Below are 26,627 nucleotides of genomic sequence, written 5' to 3' on the forward strand. Positions count from 1 at the left end.
TTTATCAGAGCGAGGGGGCTGCTCTATAAAGGTGGATTGCCAGGCAACAGAAGGTCAACCTCCTGTTTAAATGGTCACAATGCCTGCAGTTCGAGAACAGAATAAACAAATCCGTGTGAAATATGCTCATTATAGCTCGTAAGGACAGTCAGTGATGGAGAACACCTTCACACCTCCTCATAGGGGCTTTTGTTATTGTCCTTGATGAATTCATTTAATTTAGACACACTCACAGAATTTAAAAGCAGAAATGTGGACCTTTTTTTGTTAAAGCACTTACTGGCTGAATTCTTTACTTCTTTACTAGTCGTACAGTTGTCTAAGTTGCCGTTTTGCAGTGGGGCTACATTTGTACGTGAAGTGTGTGGGTGTATGTAAACAGTGCTTAGTATACCAATTGAAAATAACCAGGTTTTCTTTTTCAGTTTGTCATGATATTATTAAAAAGATTGCCTATTATGCTATTTTAAAGGTTCCTAATTTTCTTTTAAAAGTCTCCTACAATCGGTTTACATGCATCCAAGGTCAAAAAACACTTTATTTTCTCATAATATACATTACAACATCACCTCTTTTCTCACAGTGTCTGAAACGGTTCGATAAAGGATTCGGTCTCTCTAAACCCCTCCTTTCCGAGAGCCTACTCTGCTCTGATTGGTCAAATGGCCCAGTCTGTTGTGATTGGTCGACCGCTTACAGCACATGTTGGAAACTAACTAAGCTCATTCATTACCATACCTGAAGTTCAGCTCCAGAGGCTTCTTCAGCACTTGATACATAGTGATACGAGCGATAACGATGGCATCGGTTTTACCATATCAATTCGAGCCTGACTCCTCATCATTTGAAAGTGTATACAAAGAGGATTTGCTTTTCACAGTCGTCTTGACATGTTGACAACACTAACCAAACTCTTCCAGGCCTCAGCTACAACTACAGTGTTTGAGGGCGGGTCAAAGTAGACAATGTTTGCAGGCAGCCAATAAAGACCATTATGCAAATTTGTTACAAACCTACATAGGTTAGAGCAGGAAGTAAGACTGGAATCACTGACAACTATAGTTTCAGGCAGTTCAGAATCGGTTCTTTTTTTGGGGAGACAATAACTTAATTTATTGTGCAGTTTGATTTTTGAAACTTTTCAGACCTTTTAAATTCACAAACAGCTATTTTACACACTGCATAAAATGTTATACCCAAAAAAGGGGGGAAATAGGGGCACTTTAAGTTTTTGGTAAGTAATTTTGTCATATGACTCTAATGATAACATTTGTAATGTTTTATGGTAATACTTTTAAAAGAAATAGATATTCTTGTATAGTCAAATAGATATTCTTGTATAGTCTAATAGATCATAGAAAGAAAAAAAAAACATTTTCATATCTGTTCTGAATAAATAATAATAGTTATAAGGATAGAATCTTGTCTCTAGATTGTATGCACTCCTTAGGCTACTGTCCAAAGTGTCGTGTGATAATTGGGGTCCTCCAGGGATGGCTGTTTTATCGATCGCCTGAATGCTTGACCAGCATCAGTACAGCCCCTGTAGTGAGTGGAGAATTACTGTACCTATCAGAGACATGGGGAGATAATCAGAAATTAGGCTATTTAGCAAAAAAGAAACTCAGAATTCATTCAAAATTGAGCTAAAATTGGAACTAGATTTGCATTTCCTGAAGGAAATAGCAGCCCTTGCAAGGCAGGAAAAAAGGAACTTGATTCCTTTCTCTTTCAAAATTTTCCTGATCGGTGCGAATGCCCTTCTTTTCTGTTGGATCTCTGGTGGATAATCTTGGTCAAAGAAAATACTTTTTTCCGTTGCAGTGCACTTCTTTCTTCCTCCATGCAGAGCGGAGAACCAAGTCCTTCATCTTTTATTCCAGGAAAAATACCACCACCAACCTGGAGTATGCATCCGTGGGTGGCTTGGGTCTGAGTGCCTTGACACCACTGAATTTTGAGGTCCAAGTCGCCAAGTGACAACTCCTCTTTGATGATCGATTCCACAAGTTCTTGCACATTATTCCCTTCGCATCCTTCCGGAATTCCAAAAATTCGGATATTATTTCTGTGCGAATGTGTTTCAAGATATAAATTTCTTGAATTTGGATGCTTTGACTGAGTACCTATTTCAACTCAGCAGCGTTTTCCTCTAACTCTATCACTCGCTGCTCTGCTTTATCGGTCCTCTCTGCCATGACGCTTAGGTCCGTGACAAGCCCCGTTTAATTTTTGGTTGACTTCTTGTTAAAAATTGCACACTTCTTCTTTCATATCTTTTGCAAGAGAATCTCGGAACGTCGTTAGTTTAGTTTTAACATCCACACGGAGGGCTTTAATGTCAGCGTGCATCGCCGCAATGCTAACTGACATGCTATCAGCAAAGCCGTCAGCTTCTGCCATCTCTTCTGTTGCTTTTTTTAATCTTTTAGGTTTTGATTGTGATTTAATCCTAGTCTCTTTTTCTTTCTCCCCCTTCATGTTGTTTAATTCCAGTTTTGATTATGATACAAAGTATAAAACAAACAAAGTATACAAAAACAAACAAAGTATACAAAGTATACAAAGTGCTCCCACCGTCTGGGAGCACTTACACTAAGCTTACCGGAAGCCCTCGCTTTTGTGCATTATTGACTGCTTCTTTAACTTTTGGCACTTTTGATGCAAAAAAATGTGTCATAACAACATAACAACATAGCTTACAGGCTTTATACCGAATGTCACATGAACAAACAGGAAAACCGGTTACGTTACGTGTGCTTGTCAGAGAAAGTGTTAACGGCAGTACTAAGTGATGGTGATATCTATGGACTTTCAAGGTAATCAGCTAGCCTAGCTAGTTCCTTTTATTGTTGCTGTTTTATTAAATCTATAAATATTGAAATGCTAGTGAGAAGAAGAAAAATAAAAAGCTTTTAGATATCAATCTGCATATGCAATGGATCACAAAGTTTGGCAAAATTGTTGGTTGTGACAGAAATGACAACCAACACAGTCATAATTTGCATAGGAACTGATAAATACATATGGAAATGGAAATTTCACTCAATTCATAATTTAATAATAGATTTTCATATTTTAGTGTTCAAATTCTGGATAAAACAATACAATCTATACAGAAAGTACTGAAAATCAAAATGATACTAACACACGAACACAGAATATAAACCGATAGATATGGAAACGGGTATAAACTACAGATTTGATATGATCTAAATTCTTGTGTGTTTGTGTGAGAGGTCATGGGTAATGGCGTCTTTCCCATCAGATGCTGATCAGTTCCCACCTAGTCTGAGTCATAAACTCTTTCTGTCTGTCTCTCCCACACCACCACAATGCTGAATCAACTTACAATCAGTAAAGCTGCAAGTCACGCCAATGAGGCTTTGGAGTCTAAATCTGATAAATGAAAACAGTGACCTTTGTAATCCCTAGTTGAATCTAGTTGAGTCACTTCAGTCTAGCTTTAAATACCCAGTGGTTGGAATCAACAAGTTTGTTTTAAAAAAAAAACAACAACAACAACAACAACAACAACAACCAGAGCATTTAACATTTAACCAAATACAAGTGAAAGTTTTCTTTTCTTCATTTTTTGTGTCTTTCTTTTTAAAGAATATTTTAGTCATTGAAATGAGCACCCTCCCAATGTGGCTTAAGTTTAGCAAAGTCTATAGCACATGCAGTTTTGGTTACATAGCAAATGATAGTATCTGAAGACATTCTTTCCTACTGACTTTCATAAGTGAAGCCAGGTTGTGACCAGTGGGACTTACAGGTCACCCAGGGAGAGATTGATGGAAAGAATAAACCAAATGGTAGCTTGATAGGTGGAAGAAACCCAAGGATGAAATGATGGAAGGGAAAAAAAATCCCTGGTTTGGTCGCTGCAGAGCGCAAATACTTATAAAGAGTGCTGGCAGGTGTTTTGATTCTTGTCGTTTTTTGTAGCTTTTAGAGTCGCATTTGAGAGCTTTTCCAGTGTGAGCAAACCAGACGATGTGGCATTCTCTCGAGAGATTTGTAGTTTTGCTTTTCTGTCTGATATACACAGGTTGCTGAGACAGTCTTGGTCTATTTCAGTAAAATTGTAAATAGTGCAGCTATTTTAGTGTCCTGTTTATGAGCTCTGTAAGATAAACAAGTGTTTATTTTAGGGTTCCAACACGTGCAGTGGGATTAACAGTGATAAACAGCAGTCCAGAGAGCTGATGCACTGCTAAAAGATGTTACATAGCGTATACACGTTTTTTTTCCATCTTAAAGGTGGGGTAAGCCATTTTTCAAAAACGCTGTTGGACTTTGTTGATATTTAAAATCAACAAACCCACCCCTCTCTTCATTGCGCCGCCTCCAAAACTCACCCTCCAATCCTAACCACCCTGCTCCGAGTTGGTCTCGAACCCCAGCCCGATCGCTGCTGGCAGGCGAGACGAGTGCACTAACAATGACGCTAAACACCGCATTCTCTAGCGGTCGTCAGTGCGCGGTGGTTTACCTGCACAACTCTCACTATCTGGCCACTGTTACACGCCCAATGTGAGAGTGGATGTCTGTTTATCACAGCTGACATGCAACAAAATAATGCTTCATGAAAAATAAAGCACAGTTGATGAGCGAATGACAAGGAAGCACAAAAAATTAGAGTAAATACAAACAAGAGTTTGTTGTTAGTCGCCAACAGCACAACAGCTCCAGACAATCAATGACACTTAAACCCAGTGTCACTCACATGTGAAGCGGAATCAAAGCAGCCTCTGCGTCGGTTTTCAGGCCTTCCCACTTAGCTCTCTCCAGCGCTGGAAAGCTTTTCTAATATTAATAAAAGTAGCTAAATGATGATTACTGTAGCTCATAGCTTGGCAAGCTACATGGCTAAATAAATATCCGGTATCTCATGATAACTTTGAAATACTTTTTCATATGAATCTTCTGTCTTCAAGTCTTTGTTGAAATTTTGTGTGGGTTTCCTGCTAATTGGTGACTAACTGGCAAGTCTTACCATACACCCTCCGTCTCTCTCACACACAGAGACAAACATAACATTCACAAACACACACAACAACCTTTCCCACCCCAGAAAGTTGTCAGATAAGCCGATCCTTGACAGCTTCTCGGTGCACAGCATGAAACCTGTGAACCTGAAGGCTAAACTTGACTATTAGAGAGCGAACAGGTCTCGCCTGGAGAATGTTTGAGAGATTTTTCAGAGATGGTGATTCAGCCTGTAATCACTTTGGATGATAGCAATTATACTCTCAGGCATCATTGCTGTTATTGAGCATGCCAGGGTGATGATTGCCAGCTGATAACTTTATTACCATGAAAGAGAGTTGTGACAGAGGGTGATTTTTGTTCTTGGTCTTGTGGCTGTTTTTGGCATGAGCGTTGTTTTCCATCCCACACATAAAGCTTTACTGTTTGTGTTCTTCATTTCAGAGCTGGCAAAATACTGCATGAAATATATTTAAAATAAACAAATATGTTTGTTGGCTTGGATGAAGTGATTTTTAGGATTTATTGGATGATTTCCTCAGGGAGGGAGAAAAGAGTGCAGGATGAGACAAATCGTGTTAGCACGTTCATCTGTACTTATGGAAAGGGATGGACAGACTGAAAAAAATATTAATACTTAAAACTGTTCATACTGTTGTATTGAGAGGACTGATCATTATATTATATTATGTTATGTTATGTTATGTTATGTTATATTATATTATATTATATTATTTTTAATGTTTATAATTTTATTAATTTAAACATTTTATCCTCAAATCTAAATGCTTTCAATTTATTAGCAGTACATCTGTTGGTGATCTTGGTATCTGAGTTCATTTAATTGTAAAAAAATATATATATATTATATTATATTAATCTGTCTATATAATGTTAATAATTTTATTTTTTTATATCATATGGTGATTAAACATTTTATCCTCAGAAATTGACAAGCTTTCCATTTATTAGCAGTGTCTGTATTGGTATTGATATTGTGATAAGATTGAATTTAATTGTAAAAATATATTTTTAATAAGAATATTTTTTGTTATGTTATATTATGTTATGTTATATTATATTATATTGCAAATTGTTAATAAATGGAAGCAAAAAGACCTCTGATAATTTGATGTTTAGGCCTATTTAATGCTAACAACGGACTTTTAAAGTGCCCCTATTATGCTATTTTAAATGTTCCTAATTTTGTTTAGGAGGTCCCCTACAATAGGTTTACATGCATCAAAGGTCAAAAAACACTTTCATTTGCTCATAATTTACATTGCACATTACAACATTATTCACTGATGCTCAAACGACTCATCTGATGCTTCAATCTCTCTAAATCCCTCCTTTCCGCAAGCCTGCTCTGCTCTGATTGGCCAGATGGCACATTCTGTTGTGATTGGTCTGCCGCTTATAGCACGTGATGACAGCAAAACAGCCATTACCATAACAGAACTTCAGTTCCGGTCCGGAGGCTTCCGAAGCTCAGCGATTGTACACACTGTAAAGATAGTAACGATGGCATCGATTTTACCATATCAATCCGAGCATGAGTCCAATGATGAAACATTGGAAGAACTAGTTATTCAACCCAAACCTCTGTCGCAAGGACGACTTCTCAGGACATTGATACGCTACTCAGTTTTACGTACAGTATGAGATGTTGCAACTGTAATACCTCTACATCAGCATTAACAAGTGTATGTCCATCAACAAACCGATGTATATATTTCTAATTTATTGCGTTGCACATGTGAGAACTGTATTATCAACAGTATCATTAACAGTGCATATGTTAGCCGAGCACTAACGTGAATGACTGCTGTAACATTAAAGTTTGTAAAAACAAATCTTGCTCCATCCTTTATCATTACTCAGAGTAGTAAGACCAGCAGACAATCTGCATTAATGGACACAGTTTTAGGTAATGGTGGCCCACAGCTGATTTGCAGAAGTATTTCAGTAAGACAGTAATAACTTGAGTTAGCCAGTTAGGCTACACAATATAAAACGCATTTTGAACACTTATATACTTCAATAATTAATCATACTTATAAGTTGTGATTCTGAGGAGCAAGTTGGTCCAAATACAATGCGTTCTGTCCCATCTTTAAAGGGTTAGTTCACCCAAAAATGAAAATTCTGTCATTAATTACTCACCCTCATGTTGTTCCACACCTGTAAGACCTTTGTTCATCTTCAGAACACAAATTAAGATATTTTTGATAAAATCCGATGGCTCAGTGAGGCCTGCATTGACAGCAAGATAATTAACACTTTCAGATGCCCAGAAAGCTACTAAAGACATATTTAAAATAGTTCATGTGACTGCAGTGGTTCAACCTTAATGTTATAAAGCGACGAGAACACTTTATTCAATATCTGGGCGATTTCAAAACACTGCTTCACGAAGCTTCGAAGCTTTATGAATCTTTTGTTTCGAATCAGTGGTTCGGAGCGCGTATCAAACTGCCAAAGTCACGTGATTTCAATAAAAGAGAGATCGTTACGTCATAAGGGTTTCGAAATTTCGATGGTTCGCCACTGGGGGATGTGACTTTGGCAGTTTGATATACGCTCCGAACCACTGATTCGAAAACAAAAGATTCGTAAAGCTTCGAAGCTTCATGAAGCACTGTTTTGAAATCGCCCATCACTAGATATTGTTGAATAAATTCGTTATTTAGTTTTTTTTGGCACACAAAACGTATTCTCGTCGCTTCATAACATTAAGGTTGAACCACTGTAGTCACATGAACTGTTTTAAATATGTCTTTAGTAGCTTTCTGGGCATCTGAAAGTGTTAATTATCTTGCTGGCAATAGAGGCCTCCTGAAACATCGGATTTTATCATCATTTAGCTATCATCAAGAGGTTATAATGCTGTTGTATTGCTGTGGTAATTTTAACCACTGACTCTTCACATCCTCATCCTTTGTGTTTATGAAAAGAATTTGCTTTTGAAGAGCAGAAAACAGTGTCTTATCGACATGTACACAATGCGAACCAGGCAGCTTCAGTGTTTGAGGGTGTGTCAAGTTGTTTGCGGGCGGACAAATTAGAACATAGGCGGGCATTAGGCAAATGTGTTACTTTGTGACATGTGGCCATCACGGAAGTGGGATTCAAATTCCTGACGACTCGTTTAAGCGGTTCAGAGTTGATTCTTTCTTTTGAGAGACAATAAATTTATTTATCGTGCACTTTCAGCTTCGCAACTTCGCAGATCGTTTACATTCACAGACAGCTCTAGGGGTACTTTAAATATTAAATGGTGATTAACATTTTAGTCTCTGATCTTATGGAAGCTTGTTTCCGCCATGGAATAAAACCATTTAAAAGATAATTGCGACTTTTTATCTCACAATCCTGATTTTATTTCTCACAATTGCATGTTTATATCTTCTTTTCACAGAATTGCAAAATATAAACTCCCAATTGCGAGAAAAAAAGTCAGAACTGTCAGATAAAAAGTCGCCAATACCTTTTTATTTTTTTATTCCATGTCGGAAACAAGCTTCCATCCTGCTCTAGATATTCTCCCTGCTTCTTTTTTTTTTTTTTTTGGTTAATTCAATTTGCTTTCAGATAATGATAACAGTGACATACTCTCAATTCTGTTTAGCTCTTTGTCATGTTTACATTTGTTCTGCAGAATTTCCCACAAAATCAGATCAGAAAATGTGAAAGTGGTCTGCAGATTTCTTGCGGGCGTACTTACGAGTGTATGGAAAGTCTTATGCTGTAAGGACCATAGAGTCTCATTCTCTATTGTTTTAGAGTCGACAAGCCTTCAGCGTCATCCACACCTCACAAAACACGCAAGGCCTTCTCCTCCAACAGAACAATCACCTTTATTCTCACTAAGGATAGGCCGCTCATTGTCTATTGTTCTGTGTAACAACAAACACATTAGGCCGCAGAATCAGTTGCTTAAGGAGTCCTGAGACTGTCCGACAGCCTGCAGTATTGTGACAATGGAACGGGTGGAAAGTTTGACTGGAGTGTTAATTTGCTTTGGTGTGTGAATGGATTCATGTTTTTAGATGACAGAACCCTCTTCTTTGGATCAAGATACCATTTACTCTTGTGGTCATGTGACTAAATGTGATTAAAGTGAAAAATTCATTCACATGAGAAGGTATAAGACATACGAGTATATAAAAAGCTACTCAAATTACTTAGCAAATTGAGTAAAAAAAAATGACTTAAATTCACTTTTGAGGTTTGACTGTTTAATTTATGTTGTAGAACAAAATGTGAAAGTTTCTTCAAGTAAACTTAACCACAGAGTTGGTTCGCTCATAAATCGTAACTGCTTTTCTAAAAACCCATAGTAAATTCATGAGGGAATCCCATGGCGAATTAGCCTTCGGGTTGGCCTACAAATTGTCATCATGACTGAACCGCTCTATAGAGAGGGAAAAAACGCTGAGCTGCAGGGAGTTTAAGAAGGGTAAAAACAAGGGAGAAAAGACAAAGACTAATGATAAAAAGAGAGATGAATGTAAAGGGCATGGAAGACAGAGTCAGGGTGATTGCAGGCTAAAGGAAAGAGATATTACAGAGCTACAAAACTTCACCCAGACAGGATCAGGTAAGGTTAATGCTGAAGTCAGCAGCACAGAGGAATTATGGGTAATGGGAGGAGGTGAGGTTTTAATGTGATATAAAGATACATTCTTTATTTGCCCAATTCGCATATACTATCCATCCAAAATAGTATTCGAAATTAGAATTGGTGTGTCCCAAATCGTAGTATGCGGAAATGAGTTTTCCAAAGATACCTGAAAGGTCTCCTTTTTCTGGTTAGAATCCAAATTGCACACTCTAAGTAAGCAATAAGGTATGAGAGGCTGTGCTGTATCGTGAATAAGTCATGGCTGAAATGCGTTGTTAGGCATGATGCGAAGCCAATTGCCTGCAACCCCTTCAGCAGTGACTTATTCACGACACAGCACCAGCCTCGAGTACCTTATTGCTTTTATAAAACGGTTACCACCCACAATACAAATATTAAAGCCAAAAAATATATGTATCAATGCAATTTTCATGAAGTAAAATCACTAAAAGCCTTCCTTCCGCCGGAAAAAATAGTCCCTGACCGTGAACAGCAAAAGAAGTTACATTATTACGCCATTAGATGGCGGCAAAGACTGTCTTTATGAGTGAGTCACTCAGTAGAGAAGACTTTTATATTGAAAAGACTGAATTGTTGTGAACACAGAACAAGACACAACTGACAAATGCTTTAACTAGCGCAGTCAGTCACGGGAAAACCCCTTAACTGTTAAAAGGACAAGATATTGCAGCGGACATTTAACAGATTTTTTTATTATAAACATAGGATTGACCTGAAGGAAAATGCTAAATCTGAATGCAGGTAATAAACTTGCTCACTCGATCACTTTCTCACAATACTCTTCTACACAATACAGTAAGCTTCAATGAACAATATCAATTGAGAACATACAGTTTACATTGCTAAGAGTGGTTGCTAAGGGTGTTGTGTAGTGATACACAGAACCATTGGGTGAAGCAGTCATAGCCGTGTTTTATTGTGAATAAAACACAGCTATTGACCAATCAGAATCAAGGACAGGAACTAACCATTTTATAATGGCTAATATTGCCTATAACCCATTGTGCGTTGGACAAGGATTCGATCAGAAGTACATACACAAATAAAAAATGTTAAAAACTCCTAATATGCCTGATGTGCGAGACCGACCGTTAAAGGGATATTTCAATCAAAAAATTTAATTCAGTCATCATTGACTCAACCTCAAGTTGTTCCAAACCTGAGTTTTTTTCTTCTGTTGAACACAAAAGAAGATATTTTGAAGCTTACACTTGACGGTAGCCATTGACTTCCGTGATATGGAAAAAAAATACTAGGGCAGTCAATGGCTACCATCAACCGTATTCTTCAAAATATCTTCTTTTGTGTTCAACAGAAGAAAGAAACTCAGTTTGGAACAACTTGAGAAGGAATAAACTTTGACAGAATTTTCATTTTTAGGTGAACTATCCCTTTAAGTAGAGAGGTTTAGATAAAGGGGTTTGAGTGATTAATAATCAGTATCTAACCTGATGAAAATATATTTATTCAATGTTATCCACATTATATTTCATCTGCAACAGCACTGTGAACTTTTATAAAGATAGGTCATTAACTTTTAAATTCATCTTAATGCGAACACATGAGGAGAATTTTCCGAATGAAAGACCCACAACTGGCAGATCAGCGTTGTTACTACATTTTTCTCCATTATGGTAGGAAATTAAATTAAATTGAATGTGGACTTTGTAGAGGATTTTAACTGTGACCAGATGATTGACAGGGTAGTTTAAACAGTGACGGGATGACTAAAATCTTGGCTGTTGTTCTGCTACACACTCAAAAGTACTTTTTCTTCACAAAAACAGTGCATAATGTTAGGGCATTGTATAAGTAGGTGAATTGGAACACAACAGTCTTGTCACACACACACACCAAGAAAGTCTCACTATCTCATATCTGATTGGCTGTCTATTTAACTTCCTGATAAGACACTGTTGGCTCAACAATGAGACACCATGTCAGACATGTGACTGTACTGTTGTTGCTCACTCTCATGATCTTTCTCTTTCTTTTCCAGCTCTGACAGAAGCTGATGTATCCAAAAAGGCAGTAAAGGTCTCTTTCCACGACTCGCCCATCACCCGGAACAATCCTTCATCAGATGCTTTTCTTTCCATGGCCAGTTTCATCATCATCATCCTCGCTCTGGGGCTGCAGTTGCCCTTCATCTGAAAGGCCACAACCGCACACACACACAAAGATCATATGAACACACTGGTGAACATCATAAAGAAATGTCAGGCTCTTATTCCCCCCAAAAATCAAAAGAGAAAAGAAAGTATATATTGCATAACAAAAAATGATGCATTTTATAAATTTGGCATTGTATTTATTTAATTTGAAATTAAATCCTGACAGTTTAAGCAAGAAGTGAGAATGTTTTTTTCATTGTCATTACTGTAATACAAGAAAGAAAATCATATATACACACACAGTCAAAACCAAAAATTATTCAGATGTTTTTGATATTTTTGGAATATTTTTACTAGTGGGCGCAGGACACTTTAGTTCATTTATGTAAGTGAAGATAGCAAAATAAAGTAAACTGTGACATATTATACCCAAAAATTCTTCATACAGTGGACTACCAGTAAAATTGATGAAAATTTGGAACCAAAAATTATTCAAACACTTTGACCTGACCATGTTTTGTTTAAGTGTTATCTGACATAATTAAGATTATTTTTTTCTGACACAGTTTGACTCTGAGATCTTGTCATATTTTATTACCATTTTTTAAACTATAGTGAATAAACTGTATTAATAAATGAAATGTTCAAAGTGTCTGAATAACTTTTGGTTTGACTGTATGTATATATGTGTGTGTGTGTATATATATATATATATATATATATATATATATATATATATATATATATATATATATATATAATAGGTTATTAGTTGTTGTTTTTTTAGCAATTTTTTTGCAACACAGTAGGCTTTTAAGAATTTGCGGATATTGTTTGAATGTGGTTAATATAAATACTTTTTTTTAATATATATATTTTATTTTTGCACTTATTTTTTTGTATTACAGTAGGCTACTAATAATTGTTGAATTGGAGTTAATTGTCATGGAAATACTGTCATAAAAAATAAATAATAATAAGTTTTATGGTCTTAATGCAAAATCTAATTTCTTATTTCCTTCTTTTGATTTTGGGGTGACATATGACCTGGGCATTTCCTGACAGTTCATATGAGCTACACTGTATACCTACCAATTCCCATTGCAAGGTTGTTTTTTTATGTTCCCAGCCTTCTGTGACAGCCCCATTTTTGTGGAAGACTCCGGCAGGGAAACTAGCAGTGCTCTCTGGGGTTTAAGTGTTAACACTCTCCACAGACTTATTGTATCTTATTGTATCTGTTATCATCACTGACTGGGACTGTGGAATGCATGACAAAATATGTGCATCTGTGGAAACATTGCTCATGACCACACAACAAAAAAAAACAAAACACAAACTGTCTGCACTCTGCACAATCAGCAAGGGATATTACCACACACACACACACACACACACACACACACACACACACACACACATACACACACATTATTGAATGCATTATTGAATGAAACTATGAATATGCACATTTAGTATGTATATAGTTTGAACTGGCGCTGAATTTATAGGACAACGAATGTTTAACTGAAGTATCACACAAACATTTTTTAATATTTCATCAACTCTAACCCGAAGCCCACACAAACACACAATAATAGTTACACAAATCTTACAACGTATTGGAAACTGGGGCTTTGCCGTTACCTGTTTGCACAACTTCCGTGGCTTTAAAGGGCTCGAAACATCCCTTTAATACTTAACATATTTTTTAAATCCTGCATTTACCTCCCCACTGCACCGGCTTTCTATGAAAACTCACTTTTAACTTAATGCTGTACGTTTATTAAACATATTTGGTATATACTCTGTCATTTGGAGTATACTCGGTCAGTTTCATGAGATTCAAATTTGATCGAATTACATATTTGAAATTGCACTAAACTTACTTTAAAAATGTTTTGTTTTTTTCCCCCAAAAGTGTGATGCAGGTTTGCGTGAATGTTCTGTCATGATTAATGTAAAAAGTAAAAAAATAAAAAAATTAAAAAATTAAATAAAAATTAAAAAGGCTGTTAAAAGCCCCACAGATATGCAGAATGCCTTTCTTTTATAAATAATGAACTTAAAGCAAAGCAATGCAAGAGGTTTAGAGATGCCAAATATTTTCTGTAATAGCTTCTTTAGCAGTCTGTTCATAGCAACATAAAAAACATTTTTATTTCTTATTGTATGTTAACTTTTTAAGAGTCAGTATTAAAACATTGCTTTAGTTCTTACACAGAAGCAAAGAGGGTCTGTAAACATTTTTTATGTTAAGCTTTTGTTGTTGTTGTTGTTGTTGTTGTTGCTGTTTCTGATTGCACATTAATTGCTACACTCTAAAAATGTTGGGTCGTTTCAACCCATGTTTGGGTCAAATATGGACAAACCCAACCACTGGGTTTAAAATTTAATTAAGAAATTTAAACCAACAGTTGGGTTTGTTCATGTTTGACCCAAACATCAAACATGAACAAACCCATAAACAACCCAGCATTTTTTAGAGTGTACATTTGATTTGTCTCATATCTCTCTGATGTTGGTTTTGTTTTTAAATGAACGTTCACAAATCTTCATACATTCTTAAACATTTACAAACCATCCATTTAGCCTCAAATAACACCGATACACCCAGGGTGTGAATTATGCAGGGTCTGGACCCTTAGGCTTGATGATGACCCCACAAATTTGAGAAAACAAGGGTTGGGGATTCTACCTTGTAGTTGCTTTTACCTGAGGAGGTAACTATTGCAACAGTATGAGCTATTAGGTTGCAACAGTATGAGCTGAAAGGCTATTTGGGATTGCATAAGATGAACCTAATTGAACCTAAAATCTGCCAGTATTTAATCACCTTCACCCTCAAGATATTGTTCAAACATGTACCATTTGTTTTCAGCAGAAGAAAAAAAGTCATACAGGTTTGGAACAACATGAGGGTGAGTATATAATGACAGAATTTCATTTTTTGGTGAATTGTTTCTTTAATATCGCACACTAAATATGTAGTGTATCTATAACAATTCCTTTCCATTTACAAAAAAAGAAAAAAAGTTGAAGGCCATTGTGTAATTTGCACCCTGAATAGAGTTAATGCAAACACAAAACTGATGTTTTTACGCCATTGCAGTACAACTGTAATTTCTGTGTATGGCTGTAAAATGGATTGCGATTACAGTTTGTTTGCTGTGTTTTATTTGTTTGTTCATGTTTTGGTTGTACGGCTCAGTGAATGAAGCTACTGAAAAACTCAGATATACACAACGCATATAAGAAGTTGGTCAAACAGCTAATAAACTGATTCTCTGCTCATTTCAGAAAAGTGTCAGTTTCTCAACACTTTTACAACATTATATTCAGTGATGCTGTCTAAACTGGATGCGACGCAAAACAAATTTCTGATGGTAAACTGATGCCCCGTTCTATTTCTGATGTACTCCAAGTGCTCACGTTACTTCTGATATGGAGGACAATTATTGCGGTTAGACACGGTCTCCACAGTTGATTAAACATTCAAAATATCATTGAACCTTTTTTTCTAAAAGTGTATGATGGCAACCTGATCGAGTCAGCAAGTTGAACTTCGATTTGTGAATGAATCAAATGGTTCTTTAGCAAGAGTCAGAGTTTAACTTCTGTCTTTGAATTCAGTTCCCTGATTCTGTGATCTGGTTTGCACTGGTTCTGGAGTTAAATAAAAATACACAGTAAATGGTTACATTCCTCTCATTGGCCTTCTGAAAGAACCTCATTGAATCTAAAGAAGACTTTTAGAATTTTTAGAAAATCTTCTAGAACATCTCTTCTTTTCAATGGATCTGTATCTTTCATGAAGATCAGTTATGTTGACCTGCTTCAATTGGTTCACTGACAAGAACCGACTCAAAAACATGATTTGTTAACAGAACCTGTCCTTGAGTTTAACTCACTGACTCTGTGATCTGGTATGCACTGTTTTGGAGGTATCTCAGATTATCAGTGAAGAACTTTTTTGGTTTGTTCCTCACAGTTATCTTATGGCTTCAGAAAACTTGGAATATAGCTCATAGTTAAATGGACTGCTTTAATTATGTTTTTGGGGATTTTACAGGTTCGGAACAACATGATGGTGAGTAAATGATAGAATTTTCACATTTGGGTGATTTTTTTCTTTAAAGCCACACTGTTTTCTGGTTAATTTCCCTGATCCACCTGTTCCTCACCACACAGATACACACTCTATTCAAGACATGCTTTCGATTAAATGGGTCAAAATCCACTAATAAGGTGATTTGAACTAGTCAATTGAATATTATTTGAATTGGGGAACACCAAATGTTTTCTTTTTATAAAATGCTTTCCCAGAAAGATCATCCTTGAAAAACAGTCTGTACTTTTGTGGTCTCTTTTTAGATGCTTTTGAATAAGCTTGAATGCAGTGAGATATTGCAGATGGATATCACAGATCTTATCTGTCTTCAAATGAACTTCATCATAGTGAATGTACAAAGTCATGAATTGCTGCAGAGCTTTTACTTGTCATCTATCTGGAGAACCAGATGCTTTTATGGAACCGAAGACCTCATTTTTTTCTGTTAAATGTGGAAAATCCGAGTCCTACTTTCCTTCCATCCATTTCGAGTGTAGCGTTGAGAAGCGATTTAAACATTTTTCTGCAGTTGAGGTCTGCACAGAAGTTGATGAGTCATAAATGTGAGCCCACACAGTGTGGACACGTGATTATTTTTAGACTTTCATTGGCACAGTATTTCAAATTCATCTTTAAGTTAAACTTTTGACACTCTTCTCTCAACCAAATTCATAAAGTTTCCATAAATGCTGAATCATCTTGAATTATCCATTAAAATACAATTGTTTTATAAATAAATCAAGCATTTAAGCCTTTAGATGAAAAGGTTTAAAATAGTAAGAAACAGAAATTCAATTCATGTGTTCTGTGTCCCAATTCAGAGGCTGCATCCTTCGCAGGCTGCATTCGAAGGGTGAATGCTTCATAGTGGCGCAACAAAGGCCCTGTTTACACCTGGTATTAAGAAGCATTTTTGTCAATCCAATCACAAGTGGACAACGATAAATACAGGTTTAAATGGGATCTAAAATGTTTTAAACTTATCCACTTTCAACCACTTCCAGGCCCTGTTTACACCTGGTATTAAGAAATGTTCTTGTTGATCCAATCACTAGTGGACAATGCTAAATACAGGTGTAAATGGGGTCTAAAACGTTTTGAGCTTGTCTGCTTTCAACCACTTCCAGAGTTGGATAAAAAAAAATGCATTCGACCGGATTTCTTTCGTAGTGTAGACGCTCATGTGGTTGAATGTGTTCGAACACCCTTTGGCTTTCCTAATTCGAAGGCTCTTTCAAATTTGGCTAACAAATGCGTCCTTCGTTTCCCGGACCATGAAGGATAGAACGGATGGATCCTTTGCAGCATAGTCTTTTCCAAGATTCATTGCTTTCAGTGATGGACTTTTTTTGAGAAAAAATGCTGGATTACCCTTTCAAATGCAAGTACTGGGTTTAAACTTACTCGAATATCTAATGAAACAAATGTAAAAATATAAAAAAACGGTTCAAATGTTGTCTTATATCTTACTAAAATGCGATTTTATAGAGAGTTTATACTCTTTATTATGTACATAAATGGACAATGGGTGAACATATTTAGGTTTTGATTTCAGACAGTTGAATGTAACTTTCAAAAAAGTCCATTACAAGCATTACTGCCGCTCGTCAACAGCACAAGAGCAATCCTCTCTAGACTAGACTCATTTAACAATGTTCAGTTCAACCTTCGTGGATTTCGAAGGCATGGCCTTTAAAGTCTGCGCCCTTTGAAGGATGAATCCTCTGAATTGGGACACATGTCTTCAACTTTTGGTAGTGTATGTCCTTAAAGGAACTTCCCTTGTACATTTGGTCTTAATTTAAGATAATATTTAAAAAAAAAAAAAAAAAAAAAGACGTTTATGCTTTTAGGGTGAATGTTTATGTAAAATAAACATACCCTAAATGACCCCGTTTGACATTTTTAGAATTCTAGAATTTTGGACTTGTTCCAAAACCTAGTGAGCTGCCCACCATGCAACATTTCTAGGCATTATAGGCACTGCATTTAATAATAATTTGAAATACAGTAACATTTTACATTCAATAAAATGTTTAAATTCTTCTTTTTTTCCCCTCAAGTCAAGTCGTTTCATTATATTTCTGTGAACACTTTGAGAAATGTAATCCCCACAAGAGCAACAAAATGTTTGCCTTCTGTGCCTTAATTTTTGAATTCACTTCGCTTCATTTGAATCTCTCTCTGGGTCTTTCTCTGTCTCTCTGTCTCTTTCGGTCTGTGTGTAGGAATGCAGTTATTTGTGTCTCGTGTTCTCTCTTGAGTCGGTAACGCTGACGGGTCAGTCTGGCACACACACACACACACGCGGCTAACGCTAATATAGCAGCTACTGGAGCCAACACAACTGCCTAGCCAGCATGCAGCCTTTAAATAGAACCAAATGAGAGACAGTAATGTAATCGAATGTGTTGGAGGATCTTTTTCTTTCTATATGGCCCTCTCTGGATATCAGTAACTGACCCTGCACCCTTTTCTTTCTCTTCTATAGGTGCTAAATTTAGTGCAATAAGTGTTGGCGTGTAATGTGTGAATAAGATGAGATGCCAAATGTAAAAGTGTGATACAAAAAACTTACTATCCCAAAAAGCTATAGGAGATGAGAAGCCATTGTATTGAAAAAGCTGAAAATTTAAAAAATAAAATGGGCAGGTGAGCTGGATGGCTACTTTACACGTGTAAGTACCAAGAAAGTTGTTCATCCTGGCTAAACTTGTGATAGTATTTGTCAATAGTATGTCATAGGTTAAATGCAGTTTGAAGGATAATACCAACATAGTGGATGTAATATGTCTGGGAATTTATTCATACCAAGCACCTATTATACCGAATGTGCTTCAAGTAAGTTATTCATTGAATGCAGTTCTCACTATGAAAGCACACTACCGTTCAAAAGTTTGGGGTGGGTACGATTATGTAATGATTTTTTTTTTTTTTTTTAAAGAAGCTCTAATATTGCGAAATATTATTGCAATTTAATATAACTGTTTTCTATTTTGAATATGTTCGAAACTATAATTTATTCCTGTGATGCATATCTGAATTTTCAGCATCATTGCTCCAGCCTTCAATGTCACATGATCCTTCAGAAATCATTCTAATATGCTGATTTGCTGCTCAAGAAACATTTCTTATTATTGTCAATGTTGAAAACAGTTATGCTGCTTAATATTTTTGTAGAATGAATAGAAAGTTCATAAGAACAGCATTTATTTGTAATAGAAATCTGTAATAAACATTATAAATGTGTTTACTGTCAATTTTGACCAAGTTATCTTTCAGAAAAATGACTTTTGCCAAATTCTTGTACGGTGTACATGAATTTGAACATTCATTACGTGAAATCACAGACATCTGTTCATAATTTTAACTAATATTTGAAAAACCCCTCCCGTCTAAACAGTGCTTTTTGTCATCTTTATGTACATCATAGATATAAATATTTGCATAGATGCCACAACAATATTTTAGACTTAATTATTATATACTTATGACCAATATAGAGTAAATTATGTTTCGTAAAAATATTATTTTAAAGTCGGAAGTTTGCTTCCTTATTGTGATATACAGTATATCCAATTAAAACTGCTTCTCAAACTAGAAAAAAAATGTAGGATGGGACTTAATTTTGTCTATATAATATAATTTTATCGAGAATTGATTGGATGGTTGTGGTTTGCTTTTGGTTGATCTCATGTTAGTGATAAGTTGTCCCGCCCTTACGCCAGTAAACATGTTAGAAGAGAAGAGAAGAGAAGAGAAGAGAAGAGAAGAGAAGAGAAGAGAAGAGAAGAGAAGAGAAGAAAGAGAAGAAATGTCGCTGCAAGAGGGAGGGGAAGTTGTTTTGATTAAATATTAAAGATGCAGGGCACATCAATGTTTAAAATAAAATGATATGCACAGATAAATCAAATAAGTGATGCAATTTGCCATACAAAATAAGAATTGTTCATTTTTATTTCATGGTGACATTAAAGCTTTCAAAGTGTATATATTAGTATGTCCTTGGCAACAGGCTGCGATGAGATATTTAGAATATGTGCTCTCCACTTTTCAGACAGCTGCTATTCACACAAAAAGATGAGTAAGACAATTCTAGTGAATATAAACATGAACTTAAACTCCCCTGGAGATTCACCAAAACACTGTCTCACTTTCTCTGTCTCCACTCTGTTTCGTCAACATCGCCTTAATTCCAGTCAGATCCAGTAAGCTGAACTCTCTTGAGTCCAGAACCGCATTGAGACAGCTGGGCTGGAGATCATGACATGATCAAGAACTAACCGCATTTGGACTCAACTAACTAATGAGTATTTATGACTTAGAATCCATCCGGGGCTTTGGATCCTCCGTGATGGAGCAAGGAATGGAGAGAGAGACTGTGGTAGGCATAACTCAGAGGAAAATCACATGCTTTATTTCTGCATTCCAAATATTTGTGTGCAGTTTTACTTTGATTTATAATTTAGATGCCCTCTGTCCAGTGTGCACATTATGTTGCCACAAGGCAGAACATTCAGATCTTACCATACGAAAAAAACACCTCTTTAATATATCAACTGTTTATTTGTGACAAGATTGAAAAGCAGTGGAGAGCACTTTTGCTTAAGTTTCTTCCTTTTCAGAATTTCTATTGCGAGAAAAGACTCTAGTAATCTCAGTGTCAAAAGAGATTTCAATAATGTCTCAAACTTTGTTTAGATTTGCCAAGTTTCACTGTAAAAAAGTTTGTAATTTTCACAGAAAAATACTGTAAAAATGCTACAGTAAAGTTACAGTAGGTTATCTTACCATATAGTTAAAAAAAAAAATGTTCACATCACATTATATGTAATTTGGAAGTAAAAGGATATTCCCAGATGTCCCTGCCTGACACATTACGTATGATCATTGTTGGGGGTAACACAAAACAAGTAACACTAGTTACATAATCAGATTACTTTTTTCAAGTAACTAGTAAAGTAATGCATTACTTTTAAAATTACAACAAAATATCTGTTACTTTTTCAAATAAGTAACACAAGTTACTTTCCCTTTCTTTGACTGACACCTCTCCTGTTCCCATGCTGAAAGAAAGTGCAGAGGTGTTGTGTGCGCTGTGTAAATGTGATGGTTATTGTAGTTCTACTAAAAGACTAAATGCATTTACTCATCTCACTCAGAATATTATTCAAACCTGCAATAATTAAATATGTTAAAAAAATACAAAAATACTTCACTTTATTAACTGGAATGCCTTTGCTGCTGACCTCTGATAATCCAATTAAACCATATGAATAATAAACAAACATGACTTTAGATAAACATCACATTTGTGTTTCTTTCTGTTTTTATTTTTTAATTTTTTATAGCTGTAGTATAAGACGCTGCATTCGAAATCGCATACTGAGTAGGTACTACATTTGAATTTGAATTTACTTCACAACCGCTAAAAAATTATGTTCTATATAGTATAAATATGGGTAATACGAATGAAATTTGAACGTACTACATCCTGTTACTGTCATATGACCTACCAGCTTCATTTGCATCACTTCACTGCCATCAAAATCCCTTTAAGACAGGTCATTTCACTCAGCGGCCATCTTTGAAACGCCAATGAAAATCACCAATGAAATCTGACAACAACTGTCTCATAAATTTTGTTTCTAAACGCTTGAATCATGTCAAAAAATGGTATTAATCAGGCTGGATCAAGCTAATGCGCAGTCCTAAATGCAGGTCTCTTGTGTCTCATTTTGGAGGCGCGCATCTGACTGTTTCTGTAGGAACCGGAGCTTCTAATGGCCGTTGCAGTGACGCAATGACTTTATCAATCTGCGATTGGCTCTTATTTAGAAGGCGGGACTTATTCCGCCATATTGCAAGTTGCACTTTCTCCCATTCAAAACAATACGAGTGACGCGTCTTGTGTTATTATAATCTTTGCTGCCATTTATAAATCCTCTCCCATGGCCTAATCTGATAGTGAAGTGTCTTTAGTATGCGCACTTCAGAATCTCGGCAGAATTAGTAGTTCATTAGTAGGTCAGTAGGCTACTATGTATTTGGATGTACTACTCTTTTGGCGTACTGTTTTACGCATACTATATAGTAGGGAAGTATTCCATTTTGGACGAAGCGAGAGTGCTGAACTTTCTTCTCTGGCATCCTATTCTTCTGCAATCCAGAATGGAAGCACAGCTGAAAGGTTTGTTTGAGCTGTGCCCTCTACTGTACGGGCATGAATTGCATTTCCTTCAACCTGAGGCTTATTCACTTCACTTTTTGTGTGAAAGGGCCTTTATATTTGGCAAAAACAGAACTTTAGGGTTTTTTTTGTTTGTTTGTTTTTAATTAAAAAAACAAGCAAGCAAGCCCAGCCCAATTGAGAAAAAGTAACACAAAAGTAACAACACTTTACTTTCAATAAAAAGTAACTAAGTAACACAATTAGTTACTTTTTTAGGGAGTAACGCAATATTAACATATTACTTTTAAAAGTAACTTGTTTCTTTTCTTTTCTTTTTTTTTTTTATCAGTAATGCAAATTAGGGTTTTGTGTTACATTTTTTATTTATTGTTATTGTATTGTTGTAGTGTTGTGTGTTTTGTGGATGACCCAGTACGCCATCTACAAACTAGTATTGGCCATGTTTTATGGACAGGTGGGCATTGGTTCATTTGCAACTTTGCAACTACTAACTACTACAACTGCCAACTAACTCTCATTAATTTGGAACTATATGTCAACTAACTCTAGTAGACTGTTAGGTTAGGGTCAAGGTCAAAATAAGTTGCAAAGTTACTTCTAGTCAGTAGAATGTCTGTTGGGGAAGCATCAAAATAAAGTGTTCTCAGATATTAAGCAGACAGTCTACTAATACTATAATGAGAGTTACAACCCGAATTCTGGAAATGTTGTGACGTTTTTTAAATTTGAATAAAATGAAAACTGAAAGACTTTCAAATCACATGAGCCAATATTTTATTCACAATAGAATATAGATAACATAACAAATGTTTAAACTGAGAAATGTTACAATTTTATGCACAAAATGAGCTCATCTCAAATTTGGGTCGGGGGCATGTTTACCATGGTGTAGCAATTCAGCACAATTCAGCACCCAGACTCTTCTACGACGAAGCCATGCTGTTGTAATAGCTGCAGTATGTGGTTTTGCACTGTCCTGCTGAAATACACAAGGCCTTCCCTGAAATAGACATCATCTGGAGGGGAGCATATGTTGCTCTAAAACCTTTATATACCTTTCAGCATTCATAGTGCCTTCCAAAACATGCAAGCTGCCCATACCGTATGCACTTATGCACCCCCATATCATCAGAGATGCTGGCTTTTGAACTGAACGCTGATAACACGCTGGAAGGTCTCCCTCCTCTTTAGCCCGGAGGACACGGCGTCCGAGATTGCCAACAAGAATGTCAAATTTGGACATGTCTGACCATAGAACACTTTTCCACTTTGAAACAGTCCATTTTAAATGAGCCTTGGTGAACGGCACTTCTGGACCATGTTCACATATGGCTTCCTTTTTGCATGATAGAGCTTTAGTTGGCATCTGCAGATGGCACGGCGGATTGTGTTTACCGACAGTGGTTTCTGGAAGTATTCCTGGGCCCGTGTAATGCCGATGAGTGATGCAGTGTTGTCTGAGGGCCCGAAGACCATGGGCATCCAATAAAGGTCTTCGGCCTTGTTCCTTACGCACAGAGATTTCTCCAGTTTCTCTGAATCTTTTGATTCACTGTAGATGATGAGGTTCGCAAAGCCTTTGCAATTTGATGTTGAGGAACATTTTTTTTTTTTTTTTTTTTTAAGTATTCCACAATCCTTTTACGCACTCTTTCACAGACGCACTCCTTTACTTCTGAGACACTCTGCCTCTCTAAGACATCCCTTTTATAGCTAATCATGTTACAGACTTGATATCAATGAACTTCATTAGTTGCTAGATGTTCTCACAGCTGAATCCTTTCAAAATTTCTTGCTTTTTCAGCCATTTGTTGCCCCCGTGCCAATTTTTTTTGAGACCTGTAGTAGGCATCAAATTTGAAATGAGCTCATTTAGTGTAAGTGTAAAATTTCTCAGTTTAAACATTTGTTATGTTATCTGTTCTATTGTGAATAAAATATTGGCTCATGTGATTTGAAAGTCTTTTAGTTTTCATTTTATTCAACACATCCCAACATTTCCGGAATTCAGATTGTAGTTGACATGTAGTTGCAAAGTTACTTAGTAGAATGTCTAAAGTGGACCATCAAAATAAAGTGTTACCGTTTATTTCCTTTATGGAAAAGTGCATCTTGGACATTCTACAATCTCTTTTTGTGCTCTACGAAAGAAAGAACATCCTCTGGGTTTGAAAAACATGAGAGTGAGTATGATGACAAAATGTTTATTTTTGGATGAAATATCCTTTATGTCTCCTTAGCTAACTTTCCTTTGGATCTATTCAGAGAGCAATGAGCTCATGAGTGAAGCTGACCAGAAGTGAAGAGCTGTAGAATGGTGTAGAGATGATACGCTTAAACTTTATCTATTTTTTTCCTTTACGTGTCTCGCTTTCAGTCTCTGCGGTAGCTGGAGGGTTGAACTATTAATTCATATATGAGTATTTGAGGGGCAAACGGAAATAAACATGGATTGTGATGAGCTGCGTCCAAAGCAATATAATAAAAGTCTATCCCACGGGAATGTGGACATATTCTGAAGTTTATTAAATGAAAACAGACAGAGGGATTGGAAGAGCTTTTGAAGCAGAGAAATAGGAAGAAGTGAGTGTGGGTGTGTGTGATCATCTCTGTATCCGTCTATCACTCTGTGGAATGCAGACACTCAGTAATATACAGTACAGGAGCGGCCCAGAACGATTCGGCTCAATATGGGCTCATTATGACCGGATGAAGGCTCTGTGGAGATGACTGAGATGAAAGATGAGAGAGAGAGAGCAAAAGAGACATGAATGATAAATTAGAATAGAAAATAGTTTTCCCTGTTCTTTTCTAATATGACCAAAAGTTTCTTTTTCTAATATAAACAACAATGATTTATTGTGTTTTTGTTTTATCTTTGAAGAGGGATAAAAATAAAATCAGACTGCTGGATCAAAAATCCCCTTTTTGTGACCTGATATTACCCGTAAGACCAGCATCCAGCAAGTCTACAATAGTCATCCTGCTTTACCAAAAAGACCATGCTGGTCAATAAGTTAAATCAGATAACTTTTGCTGGTGAAGAGCGTGTCCATGCTGGTCCACCAGTTGGACCAGCAAGATGTGGGCAAATCAAACTCCAAATATAAAAAACTTTTTTCTTGCAAAGATTAAAATATTTCTGTGAAAATGAGTTTCAAATATTACATTTACTCTACTATTCAAAGTTTGAGGTCGGTAAGATTTTTTTAATGTTATTGAAAATAGTCAATTTATTTGATCAAAAATACAGTAAAAACTGTAACATTGTAAAATTGTATGACAATTTAAAATAACTGTTTTCTATTTTAATATATTTTAAAGTGTAATTTACACTACACTCTTTAGCACCTGATTACAATTCCTACAAAATAATGTACTCACAATCATCTTTAATGTAATTGTGTTAAAATAAGTAATAAATGTCTAAATTTTTCAGTTATAAAAAGAATGTAATGATGTTTGATAATTTACTTACACTGTAAAAAATTATTTTCATGATTTGTTATCACAACATTTTTTCTTTTGTCATATCAACTTATAATATTAATGTGATAATTAATGTGGTTCAGGTAACATAATATTTTGAGTTTCTGTTGAATAAATTAATCGTCTTTGTTGTATTAACTCAAATTTTTAATTTCAATGAACTCAAAATTTTAAGGCAACCAGGTAACCTAATTTTTTTAGTTAAACCAAAAATTCTTTTTTACAGTGTAAAGGTGACCTATTTTCCCCTCTTTCACAAGATGTAATATAAGTCTCTGGTGTCCCCACAATGTGTCTGTGAAGTTTCAGCTTAAAATACCCCACAGATCATTTTTTTATAGCTTGTCAAATTTGCTCCTATTTAGGTGTGAGCAAAAACACTCCATTTTTGTGAGTGTCCCTTTAAATGCAAATGAGCTGCTGCTCCCGGCCCACTTTCCAAAAGAGGGCGGCGCTTTAATAGCTCTTGCTTCGGTTGCTCAACAACAACAAAGCTGGAGAATCTCACGCAGTCAAATTGACGATTGTCAGTAAAGTGTTCAGCTTTACATTGTTCAAACCGGAGTATGACACTGTTGGAGAGACTCAGGAAGAAGTTACAACTTTCAGAATGCATCTGGACGTTTCTGAATGGATAGTGGATAAATTTTTGTAGTTGCTGTGGAGTTGATTCGAAACTGTCCTGCAAAAAAAAAATGACCCTATAGGTCATTTTTCAAGCACCTTATTCCGACCTATATTTACATTTTAAAGTCATGCGCCCTCTAGCTGGCGTAAAAATAATGACAGTGTTGTGTTACGTCTGTCGTCATGAAATGACGTATGACTGTCGTTAAATCAAACGCGTGTTCATTTAAATGCAATGTGTGGAGTTTTTACACCATTTCTCCTATTTCCATTTAGCAAAACTCACTTTTTTATTAACGACTACAGTCACCCCACCCCTAAACCTACCCTTAGTGATTTATAGTGCATTTACACCTTATGAGCACATGCGATCCCTGGGATCAAACCCACGATTGCATGATTGCATATTGTTATGTATTGCAATGCTCTGCCAATTGAGCTATGTGAAAC

General features: G+C 36.0%; 1 protein-coding gene across 2 annotated transcripts in view; it reads left to right on the plus strand.

Moving 5' to 3' along the window:
• The window catches only part of gpc5c (glypican 5c), a 170,048-nt gene extending 154,997 nt beyond the window's left edge, over window positions 1–15,051 (plus strand). For both annotated transcript variants that reach the window (XM_051912305.1, XM_051912316.1), the window contains one exon: window positions 11,643–15,051. In XM_051912305.1, coding sequence (XP_051768265.1) covers window positions 11,643–11,797 — 155 coding nt within the window. In that variant the 3' untranslated portion in view covers window positions 11,798–15,051. The remainder of the gene's footprint in view (window positions 1–11,642) is intronic.
• The last annotated feature ends 11,576 nt before the right edge of the window (window positions 15,052–26,627 follow it).

This window comes from Ctenopharyngodon idella, chromosome 2, assembly GCF_019924925.1.
Source record: "Ctenopharyngodon idella isolate HZGC_01 chromosome 2, HZGC01, whole genome shotgun sequence".
Classification (NCBI taxonomy): Eukaryota; Metazoa; Chordata; class Actinopteri; order Cypriniformes; family Xenocyprididae; genus Ctenopharyngodon; species Ctenopharyngodon idella.